The 25322-nt window shown below is 39.5% G+C and overlaps 1 protein-coding gene across 1 annotated transcript in view; it reads right to left on the reverse strand.

The window, feature by feature from the left end:
* LOC124545680 (anoctamin-5-like) overlaps positions 1-25322 on the reverse strand; it is a 349333-nt gene that overhangs the window by 151653 nt on the left and 172358 nt on the right. Inside the window, exon 9 of the mRNA XM_047124626.1 lies at positions 24831-24997. Within this exon, the coding sequence (XP_046980582.1) occupies positions 24831-24997 (167 nt within the window). The remainder of the gene's footprint in view (positions 1-24830; positions 24998-25322) is intronic.

A 25322-nucleotide genomic window follows, 5' to 3' on the forward strand; every position in this document is an offset into this window, starting at 1 on the left:
TAAGAAGTTCATTTAACGACAGTGATTTCACATCCACAAAGGAACACACAGGAAAGTGTCTGAGCTTTTGTGCAAATGAAATAGAAAGCCTGCACCAAGAACAGGCTCCATGACATCTGCAATCAGGAAGATCCACTGAACTTTTGTGTGACGCCCAAACTCATTACTGCCTCAATGCATTGTCCACAAGTAAGCACTCAAGAGCTGTTTGTGGCTGTGAGCCAAGATGCAACTAAAGAGGGGTCTTTGAACATTGTCATTAGCATCTAACATCTGATCCTGTTTCAATTAAATACTTTCCTGCATGCAGGTGTTCTGAACATACAAACAGTGTGATGTAGCTAAGTTGTGAACAGCAGACTGTCTGTCAGATGTACCAAACAAAGTCTCATTTTGGATATAAAGATGAGATTCACCTTTTGGTGACTGACAGTTCACAGCAAATGATGAGCCATATTATGATGAAATTTTCAGTGCTGTGTAGGCACTTTACATCAGAGTGGTAGGCTGTGACTAATCCAATCACTGTCCTGTTTGGGAGGTGTCAGACCTTGTCAGAGTTGTCACTGGAGAGCACTGAAGTCGCACTGTAGAAGTAATACATTCTGTTAGTAGAAGCTTCTACACTCTAGCAGGAACCGCTGTGTCCAGTTTGTTGGGCCCTGCTAGCATTATTACAGAACAGTATGTTAAGTGTTTGGTTAGCAATAAGAAGCTACAAGTCCAAAATGGTGGTGCTGCATGACACCACACCACTTTTCACTGCAAAAGGCAACTGCTTAAACCACAACAGTTTTAGCATTGTGTCAGGTATTTCAGCTTCAGTCACCAGGGATCGAAGATGATGCCAGAATGCAAAAGGTGATATGTTGCCAATAACTTCACTTGTCAGAACTTGTTGAATTCAATGTTTTGTTGGTTTACTGACTTAATAAAGTATCTTGTGCTTGAGATTTGTGTATTTGTTCACATGTAGTATGTCATGCATGTCAGACAGCAACAAGGTTTGAGATTACAATTCTCTGACTGTCAAGATGAATTACAGATTGTCATCTGAGATATTGTAGGCTTCAAAAGAAAGTTCCAGGGGACAGAAGGATAGATATAGTTGATGAGGCATGTATAGTGATGTGACAAATATTCCCTCCAGTGTAGACATGACACAGGTTGTCAGGGAATTATCTGTGAGCTGCAGAGTATGCGAAATGCATGGCACTTGCCTGAAATTCAACACTGACTGTGGAACAGTAACAGTTTCCTCTGATGCACACAACTGCTGTCCTGAAGAGGTGATTACTTTTTACATGTTTGTCATCTGCCATGCTGTTTGTAGATGTCACCACTTGTGGGAACAATCATGCACATTTTAATAAGAATAGTGTTAACATTATACATTTTATTGAACTATTGATGATATGCATTTAATACACAAAAATACACACTTCATGCAAGTGAATTATATAAAGACAATGCAGGAAATGGAAAGAAAGTAAATTTATCAGTCAAAGCAAAGACATTCCACACTTTTTTGTCTTAATAATATACCATTTGGGTCACCACAGGATTATGAATGGGAAAATATGAATGAGTTAGTCATTTACAGAGGGACTGGACACATCAAATAAGGAACACAGAGACTATACCCAAGACGAAAACTTAGAACTTACAATACCAACGGGAACTGTTATCCTTGCCAGTTCCAACATAAAAGTGAAACAAAATATTGCAAAGCTATAAAATAGAATAATAATAGGATGAGTAACCCAGGGCGTAATAGGAATCAGGGTTTTAACATTAACAATGAGCACATTTTGTATCCAAATAGGCTTTCAGTGGAAAGGACACTTGTATACTCATCTTCGAAAACCAATGCACATTCTTAGGCAGGGACCAGGCTCAAGAACGTAACATTAGGACAGTAGGTTCTCATACAGGAAAAGACTAGCCCTCACTCAACCAAAATCTATTGTAAATGGTCACTTGAAAAAGAGGGGAGTAAAACACAGGAATAATGAATAAAAACAATAATAATTTATGAATAAAGAGATGACTCATCAAAAGGCAAAAGCGCTGCGTCGTCGACAGATATGCAAACAAAAGGTACAGAGAATTGCTTTGTTAGCTTTCAGAATGAAATTCCTTTCTCAAGCTGTAGGAGAAATAGGGTGCACACACATGTACACACACACACACACACACACACACACACACACACACACACACACACACACACACACACATGTACACACCTGCTTACACTGTGCTCATTCAACTACCAGCTCTTTCCTGGCCCACGATTAGTGGACTGGGGTGAGGTGGTGGTGCAAAGTAGAGTGGGATGAGGGACGGAAAGAGGTGGGAGGCAGAGAAGAGGGTCTGGGGGGGGGGGGGGGGGGAGCTTCTGGCACCTTGTGGGAGAGAGAGGAGTCATCCATAAGCTAGTTAGGCTGCGCAGCTCAGAAAAGTTGATGGTGGTAGGGAGGATTCAGATGGCACGGGTTGTGAAGCAGCCACTGAAATCTTGCATGTTATGCTCTGTTGCATGTTGTGGCACTGGCTGGTCCACCTTGTTTTTGTCAAGTTTGATGGTGGCCATTCATCCTAGTTGACAGCTGGTTGGTTGTCATACCAATGTAGCATGCTGTGCAGTGGTTGCAGCAAAGCTGGTATATAGCATGGCTGCTTTCACAGATGACCCAGCCTCTGATGGGGTAGGTTAAGCCTTTGACAACAGGACTGGAGTAGGAGGTGCTGGTTGGGTGAATTGGACATGTCTTGCATCTGGGTATTCCTTAAGGATATGATCATAGTGACAGGGGATTGGGAGTGGAAGTGCCATGGACTAGGATGTTGTGGAGGTGGGGTGGGTGGCGGAACACCACTGTTGGATGGGGTGGAAGTATCTTGGGTAGCATGTTTCTCATTTCAAGGCATGATGATAATCAAAGCCTTAATGAAGGACGTGATTCAGTCGTGACAGTCCTGGGTGATATAGGGTGACAAGGGGGGCACTTCTTTGTTGTTGGTTCTTGGGATGGATGTGAGAATCAGGTGAGTGTGGGGATATGGCACAGGCAATATGAGGCGATATGAGAGGTATTGCCTGTCTGCGAAGGCCTTTGTGAGGCCTTCAGTACAATGGGCACAGGAGTTCTTATCACTGCAGATGCATCTTCCATGGGTGGTCAGGCTGTATGGGAGGGATTTTTTGGTTCAGAAAGGTTGGCAGCTGTCAAAATGCAGGTACTGCTAGTGATTGGCAGGTTTGTTGTGGACTCAGATGTGAATGAAGCCATCTGAGAGGAGGCAAATGACATCAAGGATGATGGCACAATGGATGGAGGAGGGCCAGGTGAAGTAGATGGGAGAGGCGTTGAGATTGTGAAGGAATGAGGATAAGGTGCCCTGGGCTTAGGTCCATATTACAAAGATGTCATCAATAAACCTGAGCCATACCAGGAATTTGGAGATTTGGGAAGCTAGGAATGTTTCCCCTAGGTTGTCCACGAAGAGGTTGGCATAGGAGGATGCCATGCAGGTGCCCGTGGCTGTGCCTCAAATTTGTTTATATACCTTCACTTCAAAGGTGATGTAGTTATGGGTTAGGATGTAATTGGTTAGGTGTGTGAGGCATGAAGTAGTGGGTTGGGAATCTGCAGGGTGTTGGGAGAGGGGACATGAGGGATGTTGGTATATAAGAAGGTTGGATCTCCAGTGATGAGTAGGGTCCCAGGAGGTAAGGGTGAGGGGATGGTAGAGAGTCGGTGCATCTTTAATGTGGGAAGCTAGGTTTTGGACAATTGGTTGCAGATTTTGGTGATCAAGGGCTGGCTTTCTCTTGGTGGGGGCACTGTAACCAGCCACAATAGAGTGCCCAGGATTGTTAGTTTGTGGATTTTGGGGAGCATGTAGAAGGTGGGTGTGCAGGCTGTTGTTGGAATGAGCAGGGAGATCGATTCAAGGGAGAGGTTCTGGGAAGGGCCTAAGGATTTCAGCAGGGACTGGAGGTTATGTTGGACTTCTCGGATGGAGTCACTTTGGCAGAGTTTTGTTTCCTTTCTTACTTCCCTTTTTGCATGGTGGTTGTGTCCTCCATCATAGTGCCACTCTTCTTTTTTGTTAGTTATTCCCCAAAAAAATGTGTTTTTGGAAAAATTTACCAGGAATACAAATTCATGAAGAGAAATTTTTGATAGGTAGCAGCAACGAAATCACCTTTTTTGGATAACCTAAGTTTTCTAATGAGTAAATCTGTGGTAATAAATAATAACTACAATAAGATATTGGTAAGTCAGTTATAATGATTACTGTCTAGGGTGGTGAAATGGAGTATATAAAACACAGACAAAAGAGTAAACCCAGAAACCAGGTATGTATTCACTATACAAATTTGTTTTTTTAGTCAAAGATTTCAGCTGAGCTGAGGAAAACAGGTTTTGACTAAAGTATATTGCCAGTAATAGCTTATGGCTGTAAGTCATCCACATTAAAGAAATTCATTGTGAGAAAACAAATAGTAACCCAAAGAGGAATGAAAACATCAATTTTGGGCTACACAAAGAGAGACAGAAAGGAAGCAGTTGATATCAAGCAGACAACAGAGATCACTGACATAATGGAATAGTGAATAACTTGAAATGGCAATGGGCTGGTCATGTGGCTCGAAGAAAAGATGACAGGTGGTCAAAACAAGTTCTAGACTGGAGCCTAAATTATGAAAAGAGACCAAGGGGAACACTAGTGGACAGATGGGACAGACACTTAAGAAAGACAGTTGGATGGAACTGGTAATGGGAAGCTTAAGATCAGCAGAAATGAAATAACCTGCAGGGATACTATATTGCAAGCCGACTCAAAGAGGTCACATTATCAAATCACCAAATTGGCTATGATCTCAGTGGGTGTCATTATAACATATCTGTACATTAGAATGTTGAGCTGCTGACAAAGTCTTTTTTGAGAATATTATGGAAAGGCTAAACTTTCAGCTTATAAACATGTATTAATACTGGGAGTAATTGTCATGTTACACATATCATACACTGTCTCAGCCAGGTGTGGCAACAGCAGAGCCGCCTAAAGGGATAACTTAGATCACAGAATCTGTCACTTGTCCTGATCATGAATCAGAGACTTGGAAAATTCAACAATTAAGATTGCATACACCTTTGTCAACACGTGAGAAGATATTAACCCTCTGCTACACGCGCGATTTTTTTACCTCCACTACATGCGCGCAGACTGAGAGTCCGCATTGCATTTTATACCATTCTGACATTACAGTTGGCAAATATAATATATTTGAGTCTGCATAACATAAATAAAACAATGAATTCATAAACACAATGTATTTCATCATCAGTAGTGTACTTAAAATATTTTAACTCATAATTTACCCACAAACCAATAAGAACATTTATTGTACTCGCTGAAATTTACGTTCATTCTGTTTTTTCACTGTTTTTCAAAATGAATACTAACCAACACTTATCTTAAGTAAATTAGTTCAGAATATTTTTCAGAAAACTATAGTTGACAGCCTCACTGTCAATTTGAGTAAATCACTCATGGTGGTTGTCATTTTCACTGCACTCACTGCACAGATATGCACCGACATGTTCCAGGCATACAAATTTATTGCACACGTTGCAGGAAAATCTCGTCGGTCTGTTTTTTTTCCTATCACAGAAGTTGCATCTTCCTCGATCTGTTGTTTGTGGAGGTCTAGAAAGAGCTTCAGCTGTTGGTAATCCCAAAATTTCCTTGATACAATTCTTGATGTTCACCGGTGTACTTAGATGATTGACCTTCACTGTCATATAATCATGCAACAGTTCTTTGGCAAGAACTTTTAGATAATCTTTTCTGGGAATTGATGAATCCAAATTTCTCTTGTAAATTATGTATCCATTGATTCCTGCAATATTTAGAAGAGAGGAAAAAATTATAAATGGCCATCTTCTGGTAATTGTTGTCACAGAGTATGTACATTTCATCTCTTCAACTTTATCCACACCAGATTTAGTCTCATTGTAAAATGTTATTATTTCCAGTTTGCACTTTTCCAAATCACTGTCAATACTGTCATCATCATGTAAAGCAGACAGTACCAGAACAACCTTGTCTTTCTTAGATTTATATGAAACCAGTGTCATATTCTTCCTAAATGCAAAAATGCTGGATTCCACAGGACGATCTTTTGTTACTGCCATAAATGGAGGAATTTCAGTTTATTTTTTCGAATTGTTCCAACCATTGTCAGCTTGTCATTTTCCAACAAGTCAGCCGCAAGTGGAATTAATGTGAACCAATTGTCACATGTTACATTTCTGCCAGATTTGGATATGCATTTCACCATTCTTTTGACAATAGCATGAGGTGTGTTATCACAGAGATAAGGCCCATTCACTTGCTTTCCACAGTATACTTCTAAATGGCTGGTATAGAACATCCTTGCATCTGTAAGTGCAAACATTTTTATACCATATTTTGCCGGTTTTGATGGAATGTATTGTATAAATCCACTTCTGCCCCTGAATGCATCCAGCATTTCATCTACTGTAACTAGTTCTGATAAACTATAATGTTTCTTGCAGTTTTCATTGAACTGATCTATCAAGAATCAGACAGCAGCTAATATGTCTGTTTCCTTCCGATGAGCTCTGTTTCTGACGTCATCAAATCTCACACATGTTGGCATAAACGAAAACGGTTTATGCCCATTGAAAGTCTGAAGTACTCTGGAATATTTAGAATGGATGGTAGCAATGTAAATATTAGTGCAGCAAACAATTTCTTCTAAAATATCATCTGTGAAGAAAAGTTGTAAACAATCAATTGGACGCTTGGCATTTTTTGCTTCGCCTATGACTCCTGGTAAATGCTTGACAATGTTATGTTGAGGACTTCTTACTCTTCTGTTTTGGATTAGAGGTCGATGGCTCCATTGCATACCATCTGTCCCAAAATACATGTCAAATTTTTCGATAGAATCACTTTCGTCCAGCGACTGTTCACTATCTGAATAGTGATCAAATTTCGAATATTGACTCCAGATCACTACTTTCTTCATTACCAAGCTCTTCATCCAACCACTGCAAAAGCTGATCATCATCCAGACCGTTCTTCTGAAAAAAAATTGTATAACTTATTTCACTAATTGATGTTGGTCAATGAAAAGGCTCATAATTGTATGACAGTTTAGATAATAAATAAAAAAAAGTTTCTAAACGTAACTGTCTATGTTTTGTAATATTATAAAGGAAGAAACCTCCTTACCTGCAATACATCGTAAAAGAACTGATGATAGAACCATGTCACACGAATGCACACACGCGGACTGACACTCCGCACCTCACGAGACTGCTGCTTCTGGCAATAATGACTGCTTCTGGCAATAATGACTAACTTCAATTATTGCCAATAATTTGTTATGGAAGGAGGGGAAGGTAGAAAAGCCGCTAATGGAAATCTTGAATTTATAAGTGATTGTTGATGGAAAGATAAAACTGCGGTCTCACAGTCCGCGGTGTGTGCAACGGAGGGTTAACGGGAGTGAATTTTGATTCTCAGTTTACACATGGTGTTTGAATATGATTGGTAGAATATTGGATAATAACATAACAGAGGAGCTCTGATAATAGATAGGTGGCAACACGTGTAGAGAAAAAATGGTGGGTGTCGTGAAAAGTGGTGGCGTCAAATAGGAGTAGAAATGGTACCACGCCAATGAGTGTTCTAATTTTGTTAAATATATAAAAAAAACAGTGGTTCACTAATTGGTGTTCATTGTAGTAAAAAGTATTAAATATTACTGTCAATCCTCTTTTGATATCAGTATACTTGTTCATATTTTCCAAGATTCAAAAGTAATAAGTCAAGCAACAGCATTATTAAAAAGGATAGTCAGATGTGAATCATTTTAAAATACAGAGTTTTCTTTTATAATTTTTGGAAAATATAATGAAATTATTTCTCTTGTACCATTGTCTGCACATCAATATCTTCAAAGCAGAGATATGGCTAGGGCAGCTAACCACATAATAAAGAATTAATTTGATTTGATGGTACATAACATTCTTTAGAAGTTAAAGAAAGTATAACCTTGCCACCTAACTAGTGATTTGTTCTAAAAGTTTTTGAATAGTAAGTATGGGGCACATGGCACTAAGCATATTTCATAACAAAGATCCTTCTGAATCCTGAATTTCAATGAGAATGCAGTGCACACATTGTCAGCATGTCTTGTATTAAAAGCAACAATAAACATCCAAATATAATAATAACTGTCCCCACAGGGAAGTCAGATACCACTATATTAAAGTAGTACAGGTCCAAAATTATTTTGGGATGATGAGACATGTTTGACTTTTGTCGTCATGGCTACTTTCAGTACTTGGAAATAAAAGAAAAGAAACATATGGTACCTGATAACATGTAAAGATGCCAGCCTGGATTTTAGAAAAAAACAGCTGATACACTTGGCAGTTTTCTTGCAATATAATGTTTGCTTGATAAAAATAAAACAAAAACTGTGAATGAAATGGCAAGATATTTTATCATTACTTTGGTCTTATATACTTGTAAAGTTTGTGCAGGCAATGTGTACCAACAAGGATGAGTTGGATAAGTGGATACATACTTCGCACCATGGCAATTGGGCTGCGGGAGTCTACTTTCATCCTATGTTTGTAGTTTGATGGTACCATGTCAGATATCAAATGTCTACACACATATGCTGTTGCAGACAATAACAGATTGGTCTGTGATTAGCGATTTATTTCTTTTCATTTTCAATAATATCGAATGTTGAGGCTATCGTAGAGAGAGTAATCAATTTTTTTGGTTTAATTTGTGCTTGGTATTGAACTTTCAAGCATGGAACCATTTAATATTTTTTAGTGGTAATAGTTGCAGAAGTAATAAGAACTAATACTGGAATAGGTATAGATTCAAATAGAACTGACTTGGTTTAGTGTACAACAAATAGTCAACATGGAAGCAAATATGGATGAGATGTTTAAGCAAATTAAAGAATAAATGAAAGGATAAAAACAGCCACAAGAGAATACAAAGCAAGAAATAGGACATGTGTTGTCTGTATTAAATGAGGAGGTACACAATTTGTCTTCAATAGAAAAAGAGATTAAAGCAGGGAGTGGTAATTACACAATGAGCACAGCACTCTTTAGAGTGGATGTTGAGGAGCAGACAGGCTTAGTGCATAGTGGCCTATGAATAGGTTGGCATGGGGTGGGGCCCAGCAGATGCCCATTGCTGTACCATGAATTTGTTTTGCAGGTGACGCCTCCAAAGATGAAGCTATTGCGATCGAGTGTATAGTCGTGGTGACAAGGAACAAGGTTGCATATCTGGAGTCAGTTCAGCACTGGGAAATGTAGTAATGTTCGGTAGTGGAGGCAAGGCCTGATCTACACTGGGACGAACTTATCTATCTTCCCCTGAAAATTCTCATCCTCATTCAGCCCACCCTCTCCCTTCCTCCTCATCACTACAGAAGGCTCTGTAATAACAACTTACTGTTCCCATCCTTGAATAGGAATAAATAAATCTATAAATATAGTATATGCATTTTGTGCCATTTATGGGACTGGGGTAAATAATAGAAATATTGAAACTTGCTGGCAGATTAAAACTGTGTGCCGGACCTAGACTCAAACTCGGGACCTTTGCCTTTTGCAGGCAAGTGCTCTACCAACTGAGCTACCCAAGCACAACTCACAACTCGTCCTCACAGCTTTAATTGCACCAGTACCAAGTACTTTGAACAGTGAGCCTAGTAATTTGTACAGATTGAACAATGAATTGTTTTACCTATCAACACTTATTACTAAAATAGGAAAAGCAAGGAGAAATATTTCAAATGGTTTAAGAAAGGCAAAGACCCTGAGTTCGAGTCTGGGTCTGGCACACAGTTTTAATCTGCCAGGAAGTTTCATATCAGCAGCACACTCCGCTGCAGAGTGACAAATCTCATTCTGGAATAGAAATATTAATCTTTAACTCTGTATTGTAATATATTTATTAAAAAATCTTGTTTCATATGTGCATTTATTGTGCACTTGACACGTTCCACATCATAACGGCTTCTGTACTGTGTGACTGATCAATGGAACATGCAACTAACCATCCAACTAACCCACAGCCCTTACATCGATCTCGATCTCTGTAAGGAGTTCCCTTGGATGTTCACCATGGCAAATGTCACCGATCTAATATGCAGCACTGATTTCATTTCGCAATTTCACCTTGTCTTCGACCTCACACAGTGCTACCTAGTCGATGGCACATTCGGTCATTCCATCCCCAACACTTCCCTCCCTGTAATCCACTTTACCATCAAACAACTCCCCTGCTCTGGTCCCTTTGCCAATTGGCTTTCTGAATTTGTGCTCCTCACACATCCTTCCAGTGCCCTCACGAGTTGCACCACAACACAGTGCATTATATTGCAACCAATTTGGGGTTGCCATTTTACAGCTGCACTCATCCTCTTGTGCTGTACAAGTGCAACTTTTTATAGGTGGAAATTGAAGCCTACATTGGCTCTGGGATTCTCTGTCCATCTGAAAGCATTTGAAATATTTCTCCTTGCTTTTTGTATTTTAGTAATAAGTGTTGATAGGTAAAACAATTCATTATTCAACCTGTACAAATTTTGTAGGCTCACTGTTCAAAGTACTTGCAATATATTTATCAGACACTGTATTTCTTGTGCTGTAAGAATTCTGCTTACCAGTGCCCCTTTAACTGTGGATCAGCTCTTCTCAGTGAACTTCTTCTACTTTTAGATTGAAAAGTGCTGAAAGATTTTTCTGTTGTTTGATGTATCCACAGAAATAACACACCAAGATAGTATTAGCTTGATGTGCTGCTTATAATAACAATTCTAGATGATGACAGATTGTCTACATCTGCATTTATCACAGTCAGACAAGCGAATGTGTATCTTTCAGAGTCCATCAAGGCACTGAAAACTGATACAAATATATTTCAGTATCATTTGTTCTCTGGTGAGCATTTCTCTGACATCATGGAGATCACGTTTGCTCCATGCCCTTCATCCATGGACCACAGAGCAGAAAACTCCACTCATTAGGTAGAAGTGCCAGTTCATGATCTGCCTTGCCAACAGCACAGGATTTGTATCACTCTAATCTGCACAGGCCATAAAACAACTCCCAGGAGTGTGGTACTTTTCACTTATTAACTACATTAACTTGCGAACACTTTTGTTGGCCAGGGAAGTAGAACATTGATATCTCACTCTTCACACCTCGTCCTCCACGCTACAGTTGTACCTGGCACTCTTGAGGCAATTATCAGTGTCTCAGTGTGAGAACCATTCCGAATCAGCAACCTGTGCCATTATTATGCAGCTACAGCTCCACAATTTTCAGCAATATTGACTACATCAAACCCTTTGCACAGATCCCAGTTGCAACAGAGGACATTGACTAAACAGCCATAGTAACACCTTTCGGCCTTGATAGTGAATTTATGACATTCACCCTCCATAATGTAGTGCAAACTTGGAAATGTTTCCAGACAATGACCTTCATGGTGCACCGGGCTGTTTGCATACTTATATGACAACCTGATTGACCCCTGTAAGCTTCTCAGGGAAATTTTTGCCTGCCTCAAAAAAGGAGGAATCATTCTTAATCTGCAGAAATGTATTTTACGAAGAGCTGAAATAGAAATTCTAGGACAAAACATTTCTGCTTCCAGCTCTTGATCCCCGCCTGAAAAACTTAGAGTGGTCTTCGATTTTTCATGCACCATGACATATATGGAACTTCAGATTTCTCCGCATACCAAACTATTTTAGAAAATTTGCCAAAAATGTGGCTTCCATTCAGAAGTCCCTCACTACAAGCCAATGAACTATAAGTAACAAGCACATGTGGTGGATACCACTTGTGACAGCTAGCTCTCAAAACCTCACTAATGCAGCCCTTCAGACACACTCCCACCCCACTGCCTTGCCCACTATTGTCAACGACAATCTGTGATTAGTGTCATCCTTCAACTGAAGTTGGGTTCACCTGGTAGCCACTGGCTTTCTTCTCAGCAAAGTTCTCCAAACCCCAGTGCAAATGGGCCATGTATGACAGGGAATTACTCGCCATCTATGAGGTGGTGAATTATTTCAGTTCTTCTGTTGGTCAATGCTCTTTCACCATCTTCACTGACGACTACCTTCTTACAACAGGGTTTTATCAAAAAGGCAGTGCCAAAATTATGACCCATCAGTTCTGCAAACAGTATACATTTGCATAATTTTCAACTGCACAAATCCAGCATCAGGGGAACATTGTCACAGACTGTTTCAGCCACTCCCATGCCCTCAGCTTTCCTTTAGACTGCTAGGTCCCAGCAATGGCCCAATCCACCAACCCCACCCTACCCAAACTCTATCAGGACGTGAATACCAATCTTACCTTCCTACTCCAAAAAGCCCCTAGTAAAGACCTGCACATTTGATGTGATTTTCTAATAGATCCTGAGCACACTGATGGCTCTAAAGACTGAATCTGCCCCTACTTTCACCACACCTTCCACAAAGCAGTATTTCATCATCTACAAAGTACAGCACACCTCCACATCTGTTCATCTGTGCCCTTGTCCAAAAATGTTTCTTCTGGCCCAGTATCCAATTGGACTGTCACACTTGGGCTCTTGCCTGCTTACAACACCAGCATGCAAATGTAGGCCAACATTTGCACACATCAATTGGTTCATTTCTCACAGCTGAAGATCAACTTTCTCATGTGGAAAAAGATATCATCAGCCTTCTTCCATCATCAAATAGCTTTTGCTATCTGCTAACCATGAGAGACTAGTTCATGCACTGGCAGAAGCCATTTCCATCTCAGAAATTTCAACTCAATCTGTTGCTATGGCATTAAATAATTCCTGGATTTCTCGCTTCTACTGCCCCACCACATAACATCAGAATATGGTTGCCAATTCATGTCCTGTCTATTCAAGACCCTTAAAGCGACTTGTGGTATCCTTGTTCATTTCACTACTAGTTGTCGTCCTGCTGCCAACAGTATGGTGAAACATTTCCAGACACTGAAAACAGGCCTCATCTTTTATGACACAAAATTGTCTACCACCCTGCCACTGGTTCTGCTAGGATTGTGAGTAGCACACAAGGCCGGCATGCAGACATTTGCCACTGACTTGGTTTACAGAGAGCCACTATGTCTACCACATGATTTTATCAACCCACAGCCTCTACCTACTGCCTGTATCCCAGCCTACATACGGTATTTTCAAAATTACATGATGCGTTTATGACTGATGCCTCCACAGAGCCATGTTACACATCAGTGCTTGCAAGCCCCTACTTCACCCACAGTACTCGGTTCCTGGTGTCACCCTGAAGAGAGCTGACAATACGTTTGTAGTGCATCTCCGCAGCACCCCTTCAGTTTTTTCTGTTGAGACTCAAACCAGAGTATGCGTTCACCCTGCACGATGCATATTTGCTGCTAGCAGTTGGGGTCTCACTGTTGACTGCTGACACTGCTGATGAAACCACCGATGTTGACAACCCTGACACTGCCAGCACCACCCACAGCTTTGCCACTGAAGTGCAGACTGGTGCCTGGGACACAGACACAGCCACATCCCTCACCTTTATTTTACTTCTTACTGCTGGTACTCAGTACGCAGATGTTGACACAGAAAATATACACCTGACGCAGAGCTCAATGCAGAGACTGAAGCCTCGCCACCACCACCTGACACAATTACAGGCACCACTCTTTCCGCCACCAATGCTGCTCAAGTGCCTGTGATGCCAGCAGACCTGCAGCCTCTGCCCCAGTGCCACACACACCCTACAGCATGCCGGGGTAAATGTTACAACCCACTGCCTTCCCAGTCTTTTACTAGGGCTTCTGTCAGAGAACAAAAGCAGCAGTAGCCAATGCCAGTGCACTTCAGCACATACTGCATCAAATGTGCCAGCCACACAGAACACTGCCATACATGTCCTACATGCCTGGGTGACCTCACACCAGCTTGTGCTCAGCAAGACTGTGCAACATAGTATCTCCACGTGCTGCCGATGTGTTTCAGAGCCCAAAGTTGTGCCACATGGTGCCTCCTTTTTCAAGTTTCAGACCAAGCCATTTTGCACCTCACATGGTGTGCCTTTGGCCATGCTACCTGGGGCACCATCCTCCGGGCAGCCACCACGCACCACTTCACAAAGCATGCCGCCTGTACCGACTCACTCCAACACCAACCTTGCCACGGCCACCAGGGGTTGACTCATGCAGAGGCTGCTCGCCTCTATCATAATCCATCACTGCACCACCCCAGCCACTGGCAATGATCAGATGCCCTTGACACCCGCCACAATGACACCCAGTTCTCATCACAATGGCTGTCAGCAGTGCCACAGACCTGCCAGTCACCCACTTGCTAATCAACCAGCACCACCGCATGCCACCACTGCTCATCGCCACAGTCCAATCTGCTCTAGATAATGATGGTCTTTTAGAAGCTAGTCATCTGGACACTCTCCAAGGTACTCTTGCTGCGGGAGGCATCCTAGGTGGTACAAATGTCTTCCCCCACTACTGGGACTGGTCCCCATGAATTTCTGCCATCCACAGGCAAGGCAGGCAGCCTTTCCGGTGTGCTAGTGATGTTGAATTGGTGTAGGAAGAGCTTTACAGCTTGGTTGAACATACGTGCTATAAGATAGGGCCTAAACACTACACTGATGACCTTGAGCAAACTTTTCAGGAAGTCAGATTTATGTTGCTTTGAGGCAATTAGTTTGACTGTACCAGAGCCATACCAGCAAACAGTGGCTCACAAAAGGAATAAAAACATCAGGTAGGAGTAAAAGACTGCTACATGTTTTCCCAGAAATACAAATGATCCTGAAATAAGAGCTCATTATAAAAGGTACTGCAAGATCTTAAATGAAGTTCTGATAAAGGCAAAAAGTATGTTCATCAAATCAGAAATAGATAATTATGGAAACAAAATGAAAACCATCTGGGGTATTATTAAAAGAGAAATTGGTAGTTACTCAAATATTGAAGTTAGACATAATGGGAATATCATTGATAAATATTAAAATGTTGCAAAAATTTTCAACAAGCATTTTTTGACTGCAGCGGATAAAAGAGGGTGTGATGGTTCTATAAATGAGGCTCTGAACCTTTTACAAAGAAGTGGACTTAGTGCAACACCCCAGATTAGCATGCCTCCTATCACTGTTGAGGAAATTAAGAAGATAATAAGGACCATGAAAAACAAAAACTCAACTGGTATTGATGGTATTTCCATCAAAGTGTTGAAACACGCACACATTTTCATTTGTGAAGTCCTGTGCCACATCTTTAATGAATCACTGAGACTAGGAATTGTCCCTGATAGACTTAAATATGCAGTGGTGAAACCATTGCACAAGAAGGGTGACAGAAATGAAGTAACCAATTATTGTCCTATTTCACTCTTAACTTGTTTCTCCAAGATTCTCGAGAAACTTGTACAGAGAAGGATTCTTGAGCATTTTAGTAAATACAATAATCTCAATAAAAGTCAATTCGGTTTCCAGAAAACTATCTCAACAGAAGCTCCAATATATTCTTTCACCAATGCAATTCTTGAATCAATCAATAATAAAACGTCTCCAACTGGAATTTTTTGTGATCTTTCTAAGGCATTCGATTGCATGAACCATGAGATTTTTCTGAGAAAGGCAGAATTTTATGGGTTAAATGGAGAAGCAGGGATGTGGCTTGCCTCCTCTTTAAAGGACCGGAAACAGAAAGTCATGTTAAACGACACTAATTGGGAACCAGTGTCCTCTTCTTGGGGCACAATAAACTGTGGAGTCCCACAGGGCTCTATTCTGGATCCTCTACTTTTCCTTATTTTCATAAATGACCTTCCAATGTGTACAAGGGCTAAGATAAAATTTACTCTGTTTGCCAATGACACAACAATTCCGGTAGACAATTCAACAAATACTAATCTTGAAATCACAGTAAATGCAATTTTTCAGGAGACCTTTAATGGTTTACCTCTAATGGATTACTACTAAATTTTGAAAAAACTCAATTGATTCAATTCCATACAAGATAAAATATAAAAAGTGAGCTTAATGTTAAATACAATGATAGGAATTTAGCAAGAGTGGAGTCAACAAAGTTCCTGGGTCTACTTGTTAATAGCAATCTAAACTGGTCCTTACGCATTCCTTACCTATATAAAAAAAACTAAACTCAGCAATTTACACTATTCGTGCAATTGCTTCTTTCAGTGACTTGAATACTTTGAAAGCTGCCTATTTTGGTTATTTTCATGACCTGATGGCCTATGGAATTATATTCTGGGGAAACCAGCCAAAGGCAAACAAAATCCTCATAGCTCAGAAAAGAGTTATTAGGTTTCTGTGTGGTGTCAATTACAGACATTCCTGCAGGAAACTCTTCCAAGAACTGAGAATACTCACAACAGTATCTCAGTACATTTTGTCTTTCATGTGTTTCTTGTGTAAAAACCATTCCCTTTTTGAAATGAACAGCATGTATCATAACTATGACACTAGGGTAAAAAATGATCTACATTTTGAGCAAAAGAATCTAAGTATGGTGCAAAAAGGAGTACACTACTCTTGCATAAAAATATTTAATGCTCTCCCTCAGGCAATAAAAATGTCAGTTACTGATCCACCTAATTTTAAAGATCAACTTCAACAGCATCTTCTAAATAAAACCATTTATTCACTGGACGAATTTATGTATGAGAATATGTGAACTGATTTTGATCTATTGTATGTCTGTTCAATGTAATTTGCAACTTTTTACAAAAAAACAATTCTTGTAAACATTTTTTCTAGGTAATATATTATTCATTGTTCAACCTATTATTATAAACAAATGTCCCAAATCCTTGTAAATGACACGTTCTACACCCAAGCGATTTATCGCTAATGGGTCTACAGAACATGAATGAAATAAATAAATAATAAATAAACAGGCAGCTGTCTGGCACAGAGCTAGGTTTTCCTATGTTTAACAGTTCAACTGCAGCAGTGTCTTTTGACCTTTCCTGGTCACTTTGAAGAATCTGCTTTTTGACTCTGGTGGACCCTTAGTTATCACATTTTCAGCGCCACAGATCAGAATGTTAATCAATGTATTTTTCCACACAAAAACCCTAGTTGTTTCTCAGTTAGATCAGAATAACTTTGGACTAAGCATTTTGGTAATCACAACTATCGGCAGTAACCACAGTCAGGCAATATTTGCTAAACTATTTTTTCATTGGTGGCACATGCTGCATTTTGTAATTATGTTAGATTTAGTATGTCTTCTATGCATGACACTAGCCACATTTATGATGGCATTACAAGTATAAATACAAACTAACCAGTTCAGTTTAAATGCTTTGTACAGACTTTCTTTATGCGTGGCATGAGTGAATTTTGTATTTATGTTAGATTTTGTGCGCCTTTTATGTGTAGCGCCACCCTATGCTAGCATTATGAGTGTCCATGTGGACGAACCAGTTGAGTTTAAGTGTTTTGGTGACATTGTTTTTCATGCTAAATGAAACACTCTATAAAATTACTTAGGTCCAGACAGTTGAATAACAAGTTAAAAAGAAATCAACATATGGATAAACTAATAGGAAACTCAGTTCAGTGTATTATGAGCTTAGAAGCACCCCTCATTGTGTTGACCTAAAGATAAGCACCTTGGCTTACGATGAAAATGTGTTAGATTTAATGGCAGCAAAGAGACCTATCCTCTTTGACAATGTCCACAATGAAACTGGTATCAGCAAGCATGAAGTGGCTGCAGTAACAATGATTACCAAAATACAATGGTTAACTAATACAAGTAGAAAGATTTAAATGTTTAATTAGCAGTAGGCAGGAGTGTCACAACTCAATGAGGAACTTTAAATAAAAGGTGAGTGAATAGACGCTAATGTGAGCAGTGTTGAGAAACAGCTGCAGTTGCTTGAACAAGGCCTCAGAGTCCCGTGTAATTCCTGTCAGGTTCTGTGTAAAATATGAAAACTAAGTTACATCCCCCTTTTAACTGTAATATGTAGTACATCCTTCGAACAAAACACTGTGCCCAGTACTTGGAGTAAAGCACAAGTCATGCCCATCTACACGAATGAGAGCAGAAGTGATCTATGGAACTATCTTCCAGTATCACTAACATTCATCGGTTGCAGATCTTGAAATATATTGTGGGCTCAAAGACAATGAGGTATCTCAAACAGAATGTCAACCAGCATGAATTACTGAAATATCAGTCATACCAATTGTAGTTCATGCTTTTCCCATGAGACATTTTAAGAGCTAAAGAGCAAGGCATTCAGGTAGAAGCAGTGTTACTTGACTTCCACAGACCATTTGACTCAGTAGCACACAAATTATCAGCAACAAAAGTACAAAATTTATGGGTTTCAAGGTGTAATCATGAGCATATTCAAACAAAATAGGTCATTTTCTTGTTGTGCCATGTCTAGTTGGCAATCCACCTCAAGCGTTGATTCCATACAACTGATAGTTGCACACCATGCCAACATCCACATGTGCATGCATGTGCGTTTACCTTTCCATCTTCTAATTATAATCTATCATAGATCCCTTGGACAAATAACTGAGCGCAGCTGCTGGAAGGAAGCACAGGTCACACTAATTTACACGAAGGATTGCAGAAGTGATCCACAGCATAATCATCCAATATACTTGACACTGATTTGTTGTATAGTCTTGGAACTTATTCTGACCTCAAACATAATGAGGTACTTCAAACAGAATGACCTCCTCCATACCAACCAGCAAGGATTCAGAAAACATTGATCTACAACAGTATACATCATAATATCATCACATTAACATAACACATCAATAGCTTCATACGCATTTATACATGTTTCATCAGGTCATCAGTTGAAAGTGATACCACTTCCAGAGATGCAAAGAATCCCATACATACCTTGAGAACATTACATATTGCCCGCTCAATCCACAGAAAGGAACCACAGACATTTTAGAGTTCACAAGATGACCAAAAATGTGAATGTTCTCAGAGATCTCGCTCTCCTGTACAATGGCCTTGCAGAAACTTTGATTATAGGAGCGGCCCAAAACTTTCAGCCCATCAAGTGAAACCCAACTCACACTTTTTTCACCTGACATATTGAAAGCTTTGGATCAAGGTGGTCAGGTAGATGCAGTATTTCCTGATTTCTGAAAAAGCATTTGACTCAGTACCACACCTACGCTTAGTGTCAAAAGTATGATCATATAGTGCAGCAAGCTAAATTTGAAACTGGATTGGGGATTTCTTGGTAGGGAGAACATAGCAGGTTATCATCTAGAGGTATCATTTAGCATGTAGAGGTAACTTTGGTTGTACCCCAGGGAAGAGTGCTGGGAACCTTGCTGTTCATGATCTTTTTAATGACCATGGATGCAATAGCAATAGTAATTTTATACTTTTTGCAGTTAATGCAGTTGTCTGTAATGAAGTACTGCATGAAGGAAACTGTAAAAATATTCAGTCAGATCGTGATAAGATTTAGAAGTGATGTAAACATTGGCAACTTGTTTTGGAGTGGCTTGAAGAAATTGTGTAGGAAGGGACTGGTATGGAAAATTTTAGTGTATCACAATTTTCTGAATAGCACTTGGGAAGTGTACTGTGCAGCTTCCAGTATCGAAAATTTTAATGTATCATAATTTTTTCAATAGCACTTGGGAAGTGTACTGTGTAGCTTCCTCTTATAGAATATTATCACCAAGTTTATCATCTAATTTTAAAAAAAAGTAATAATTAATAAATGTATATGATGCATGTGAACTGTGTTTTATGATACTTGCATCAGGTCTATGTTTAACATCTTCTTTTACATGTCTCATTGTTTATTGAAACAATATTCCACTTTGATTCTGATTTTATCAGCTGATATGTTTATTTCATACAAGATGTGCATTTACCTATAATTTTTTTTAAATACTGAAAACAGGTCACAGCAGTGCTAGCAATATGGAACTATTTCTGCAATGTTACTCATTCTGTCTACTTTGTAAATATCCCATTTCCAGTCTGGAGAAATATCCTTACTTGTAAATCTCTTTAATTTCTTCATTGTCTTACATTTTTTATTGGCAAAACTATTTTCATAAATGGAAAGAAATTTCTTGAATGAAGTCCTGGCATTAAGCTCATTGTAAGCATCAGACCAAATCAACATTTTTAGCCTTTCTACTAACCCTTACATTTTTTGTCATTAGTTGACCTCACCATTTTAAGTGTTTCTGATATATGCTACAAAGATATGCACTGTGAATAGTTCTGGATCTTAATTTGACAATCCATTATCTGCAGGATAGACAAAATGAGATCTCAAGTTATCCACAAAATTCTTAATGTTTCTTTGATATCTATGATCAATTATCAGATTCTTAAGGCATTAAAATCTGGTGTAATGAAATATAGACATGTAGAATGCTATACAAAATATTTTAAGAATACTAGATTTGAGTTTTAGCATAAGGGGAGATACTGACACTCAACAGAAGAACATTTTCATCAATATGTGTTAATTATAGATCATGTATTCTGACAAAAAGTTTATGTCGTAGTCAGACATTTTCTTCACTAATCTGAACAAAGCAACCAAGCTAAATTCAATAACATATTTATTTCATAAGAGAGATCATTAAGAATTGTGCACAAAGCAGATAAATAAGTATGAAACTAGGGACTACTCAGAGATTTTAGAATTGTTTCTCTTTACTATAATTGCGCCAAATAATAATCATCATTTTTAGCTAAAATGTATTATAGACAGCGGCAAGACAAGAACAGAAATAGTTTCTCCTGTATTCTACATTTCCTGCCTGGTGTTGCCTCCCTCCATGAACCATGGACCTTGCTGTTGGTGGGGAGGCTTGCGTGCCTCAACGATACAGATAACCGTAGCGTAGGTGCAACCACAACGGAGGGGTATCTGTTGAGAGGTCAGACAAACGTGTGGCTCCTGAAGAGGGGCAGCAGCCTTTTCAGTAGTTGCAGGGGCAACAGTCTGGATGATTGACTGATCTGGCTTTGTAACACTAACCAAAACGGCCTTGCTGTTGTGGTACTCGAACGGCTGAAAGCAAGGGGAAACTACAGCCGTGGTGGTGGTGGTGGTCGTGGTGTGTTGGGGCTTATGGGCACTCAACATTGAGGTCATCAGCGCCCTGACACACATTAAAAGGAGCGAATGTGGGCAGACCTAAGAAAACTAAAACACACACTCAAAGAAAGCAGGAAAAGAAGGAAAATGCTACATAAGAAAGTAAAACGTAAGGAAAGGGCATGCAGCTTTACTGTATGGTTAAATAATGATGACGTCCTTTTGGGTAAAATATTCCGGAGGTAAAATAGTCCCCCATTCAGATCTCCAGGCGGGGACTACTCAAGAGGACATTGTTATCAGGAGAAAGAAAACTGGCATTCTACGGATCGGAGCGTGGAATGTCAGATCACTTAATCGGGCAGGTACGTTAGAAATTTTAAAAAGGGAAATGGATAGGTTAAAGTTACATATAGTGGGAATTAGTGAAGTTCGGTGGCAGGAGGAACAAGACGTCTGGTCAGGTGAATACAGGGTTATAAATACAAAATCAAATAGGGGTAATGCAGGAGTAGGTTTAATAATGAATAAAAAAAATAGGAGTACGGGTAAGCTACTACAAACAGTATAGTAAATGCATTATTGTGGCCAAGATAGACACGAAGCCCATGCCTACTACAGTAGTACAAGTTTATATGCCAACTAGCTCAGCAGATGACGAAGACATTGAAGAAATGTATGATGAGATAAAAGAAATTATTCAGGTAGTGAAGGGAGACGAAAGTTTAATAGTCATGGGTGACTGGAATTCGACAGTAGGAAAAGGGAGAGAAGGAAACATAGTAGGTGAATATGGATTGGGGCTAAGAAATGGAAGAGGAAGCCGTCTGGTAAAATTTTGCACAGAGCATAACTTAATCATAGCTAACACTTGGTTCAAGAATCATAACAGAAGGTTGTATACATTGAAGAATTCTGGAGATTCTAAAAGGTATCAGATAGATTATATAATGGTAAGACAGAGATTTAGGAACCAGGTTTTAAATTGTAAGACATTTCCAGGGGCAGATGTGGACTCTGACCACAATCTATTGGTTATGAACTGTAGATTGAAACTGAAGAAACTTTTTGATGGGAAGTTAAGGAGACGGGCCCTGGATAAACTGACTAAACCAGAGGTTGTACAGAGTTTCAGGGACAGTATAAGGGAACTATTGACAGGAATGGGGGAAAGAAATACAGTAGAAGACGAATGGGTAGCTCTGAGGGATGAAGTAGTGAAAGCAGCAGAGGGTCAAGTAGGTAAAAAGACGAGGGCTAGTAGAAATCCTTGGGCAACAGAGGAAATATTGAATTTAATTGATGAAAGGAGAAAATATAAAAATGCAGTAAATGAAGCAGGCAAAAAGGAATACAAACGTCTCAAAAATGAGATCGACAGGAAGTGCAAAATGGCTAAGCAGGCATGGCTAGAGGACAAATGTAAGGATGTAGAGGCTTACCTCACTAGGGGTAAGATAGATACTGCCTACAGGAAAATTAAAGAGAACTTTGGAGAAAGGAGAACCACTTGCATGAATATCAAGAGCTTTGATGGAAACCCAGTTCTAAGCAAAGAAGGGAAAGCAGAAATGTGGAAGGAGTATATAGAGGGTCTATACAAGGGTGCTGCACTTGAGGACAATATTATGGAAATGGAAGAGGATGTAGATGAAGATGAAATGGGAGATATGATACTGCATGAAGAGTTTGACAGAGCACTGAAAGACCTGAGACAAAACAACGCACCCGGAGTAGACAATATTCCATTAGAACTACTGACAGCCTTGGGAGAGCCAGTCCTGACAAAACTCTACCATCTGGTGAGCAAGATGTATGAGACAGGCGAAATACCCTCAGACTTCAAGAAGAATATAATAATTCCAATCCCAAAGAAAGCAGGTGTTGACAGATGTGAAAATTACCGAACTATCAGTTTAATAAGTCACAGCTGCAAAATACTAATGCGAATTCCTTACAGACGAATGGAAAAACTGATAGAAGCTGGCCTCGGGGAAGATCAGTTTGGATTTCGTAGAAATGTTAGAAGACGTGAGGCAGTACTGACCCTACAACTTATCTTAGAAGAAAGATTAAGGAAAGGCAAACCTACATTTCTAGCATTTGTAGACTTAGAGAAAGCTTTTGACAATGTTGAATGGAATACTCTCTTTCAAATTCTGAAGGTGGCAGGGGTAAAACACAGGGAGCAAAAGGCTATTTACAATTTGTACAGAAACCAGATGGTAGTTATAAGAGTCGAGGGGTATGAAAGAGAAGCAGTGGTTGGGAAGAGAGTGAGACAGGGTTGTAGTCTATCCCCAATGTTATTCAATCTGTATATTGAGCAAGCAGTAAAGGAAACAAAAGAAAAATTCGGAGTAGGTATTAAAATCCAGGGAGAAGAAATAAAAACGATGATGTTCGCTGATGACATTGTAATTCTGTCAGAGACAGCAAAGGACTTGGAAGAGCAGTTGAACGGTATGGACAGTGTCTTGAAAGGAGGATATAAGGTGAACATCAACAAAAGCAAAATGAGGATAATGGAATGTAGTCGAATTAAGTCAGGTGATGCTGAGGGAATTAGATTAGGAAATGAGACACTTAAAGTAGTAAAGGAGTTTAGCTATTTGGGGAGCAAAATAACTGATGATGGTCGAAGTAGAGAGGATATAAAATGTAGACTGGCAATGGCAAGGAAAGCGTTTCTGAAGAAGAGGAACTTGTTAACATCGAGTACAGATTTAAGTGTCAGGAAGTCGTTTCTGAAAGTATTTGTATGGAGTGTAGCCATGTATGGAAGTGAAACATGGACAATAAATAGTTTGGACAAGAAGATAATAGAAGCTTTGAAAATGTGGTGCTACAGAAGAATGTTGAAGGTTAGGTAGGTAGATCACGTAACTAATGAGGGGGTAATGAATAGGGTTGGGGAGAAGAGAAGTTTTGTGGCACAACTTGACTAGAAGAAGGGATCGGTTGGTAGGACATGTCCTGAGGCATCAAAAGATCACAAATTTAGCATTGGTGGGCAGCGTGGAGGGTAAAAATCATAGAGGGAGACCAAGAGATGTATACACTAAGCAGAGATGAATACACTAAGCAGATTCAGAAGGATGTAGGTTGCAGTAGGTACTGGGAGATGAAGGAGCTTGCACAGGATAGATTAGCTTTGAGAGCTGCATCAAACCAGTCTCAGGACTGAAGACCACAACAACAACAACAGCCTGGTGTTGAGTGTGGGATTCAGTATTTTGGTGCGAAGGTAATCTGATTACAGACATTTCTGTCAGATATTAATTTCCAACGGAGTACAGTGTGTTAACAGAACCTTCCATCGGTTCTTGGTAGAACAACATTATAAGAAATGAAAAGCACCAGTTTGCTTTTGTTCTACACTATTACTTTTATTGTTAACCGGTTTTTGGCTTACAAGGTCTGAAGATGGCCTTGTAGCCGAAAACTTGTTAGCAATAAAAGCAATATTGTAGGACAAAAGCAAACTGGAGTATAGTACATTATCTCTAATTACAGTTGACTATGTTGCCAAAAGAAGAAGTTTCTTGCAGTAGATTTATGCTTATCTTAATTTACAAACTGAGATATCTATAATTTTAAATGTAATAAAAGCTTACCCCAGAAGGCCATGAATATGGAAAAGGCAACTGCTGCAGGAGAATCAAAAACGTAGCTGACCCGACTGTATAGACAGGACTCATAAAGTCGTGTGTAGGTACAAGTCCTATTGCATGCTGAGCACATTGTCTTGTTGCCTGCTCCTTTCTCATCACAAATTTCCTGACTGAACAGAAAATATTATGTAAAATTAATAAAAATTATCATTCTGAGGCCTCTTCCAAAAACAATGAAATACTTTCAATGACACATCAGTAAGCTAGTCTCTTGTGGTATTAGTGGCTGATTTTGAAAACTTAATTTCAGTTTCACTTTAATGAAGCACCATGGGAAAAGAAACACAAATAATTTTTGTGTTAGTTTCTAATCCTAGATCAAATGTGGAAAAAAACATAAGAAAATACAACTGTTTAGTATGCAGACTAAGTAATAGAGTTGTATATGATAGAGCTTACTAAAAATAAACTGCATAGGGACATTAGAAGATCAAG

This window comes from Schistocerca americana, chromosome 8 (genome assembly GCF_021461395.2).
Source record: "Schistocerca americana isolate TAMUIC-IGC-003095 chromosome 8, iqSchAmer2.1, whole genome shotgun sequence".
NCBI lineage: Eukaryota > Metazoa > Arthropoda > Insecta > Orthoptera > Acrididae > Schistocerca > Schistocerca americana.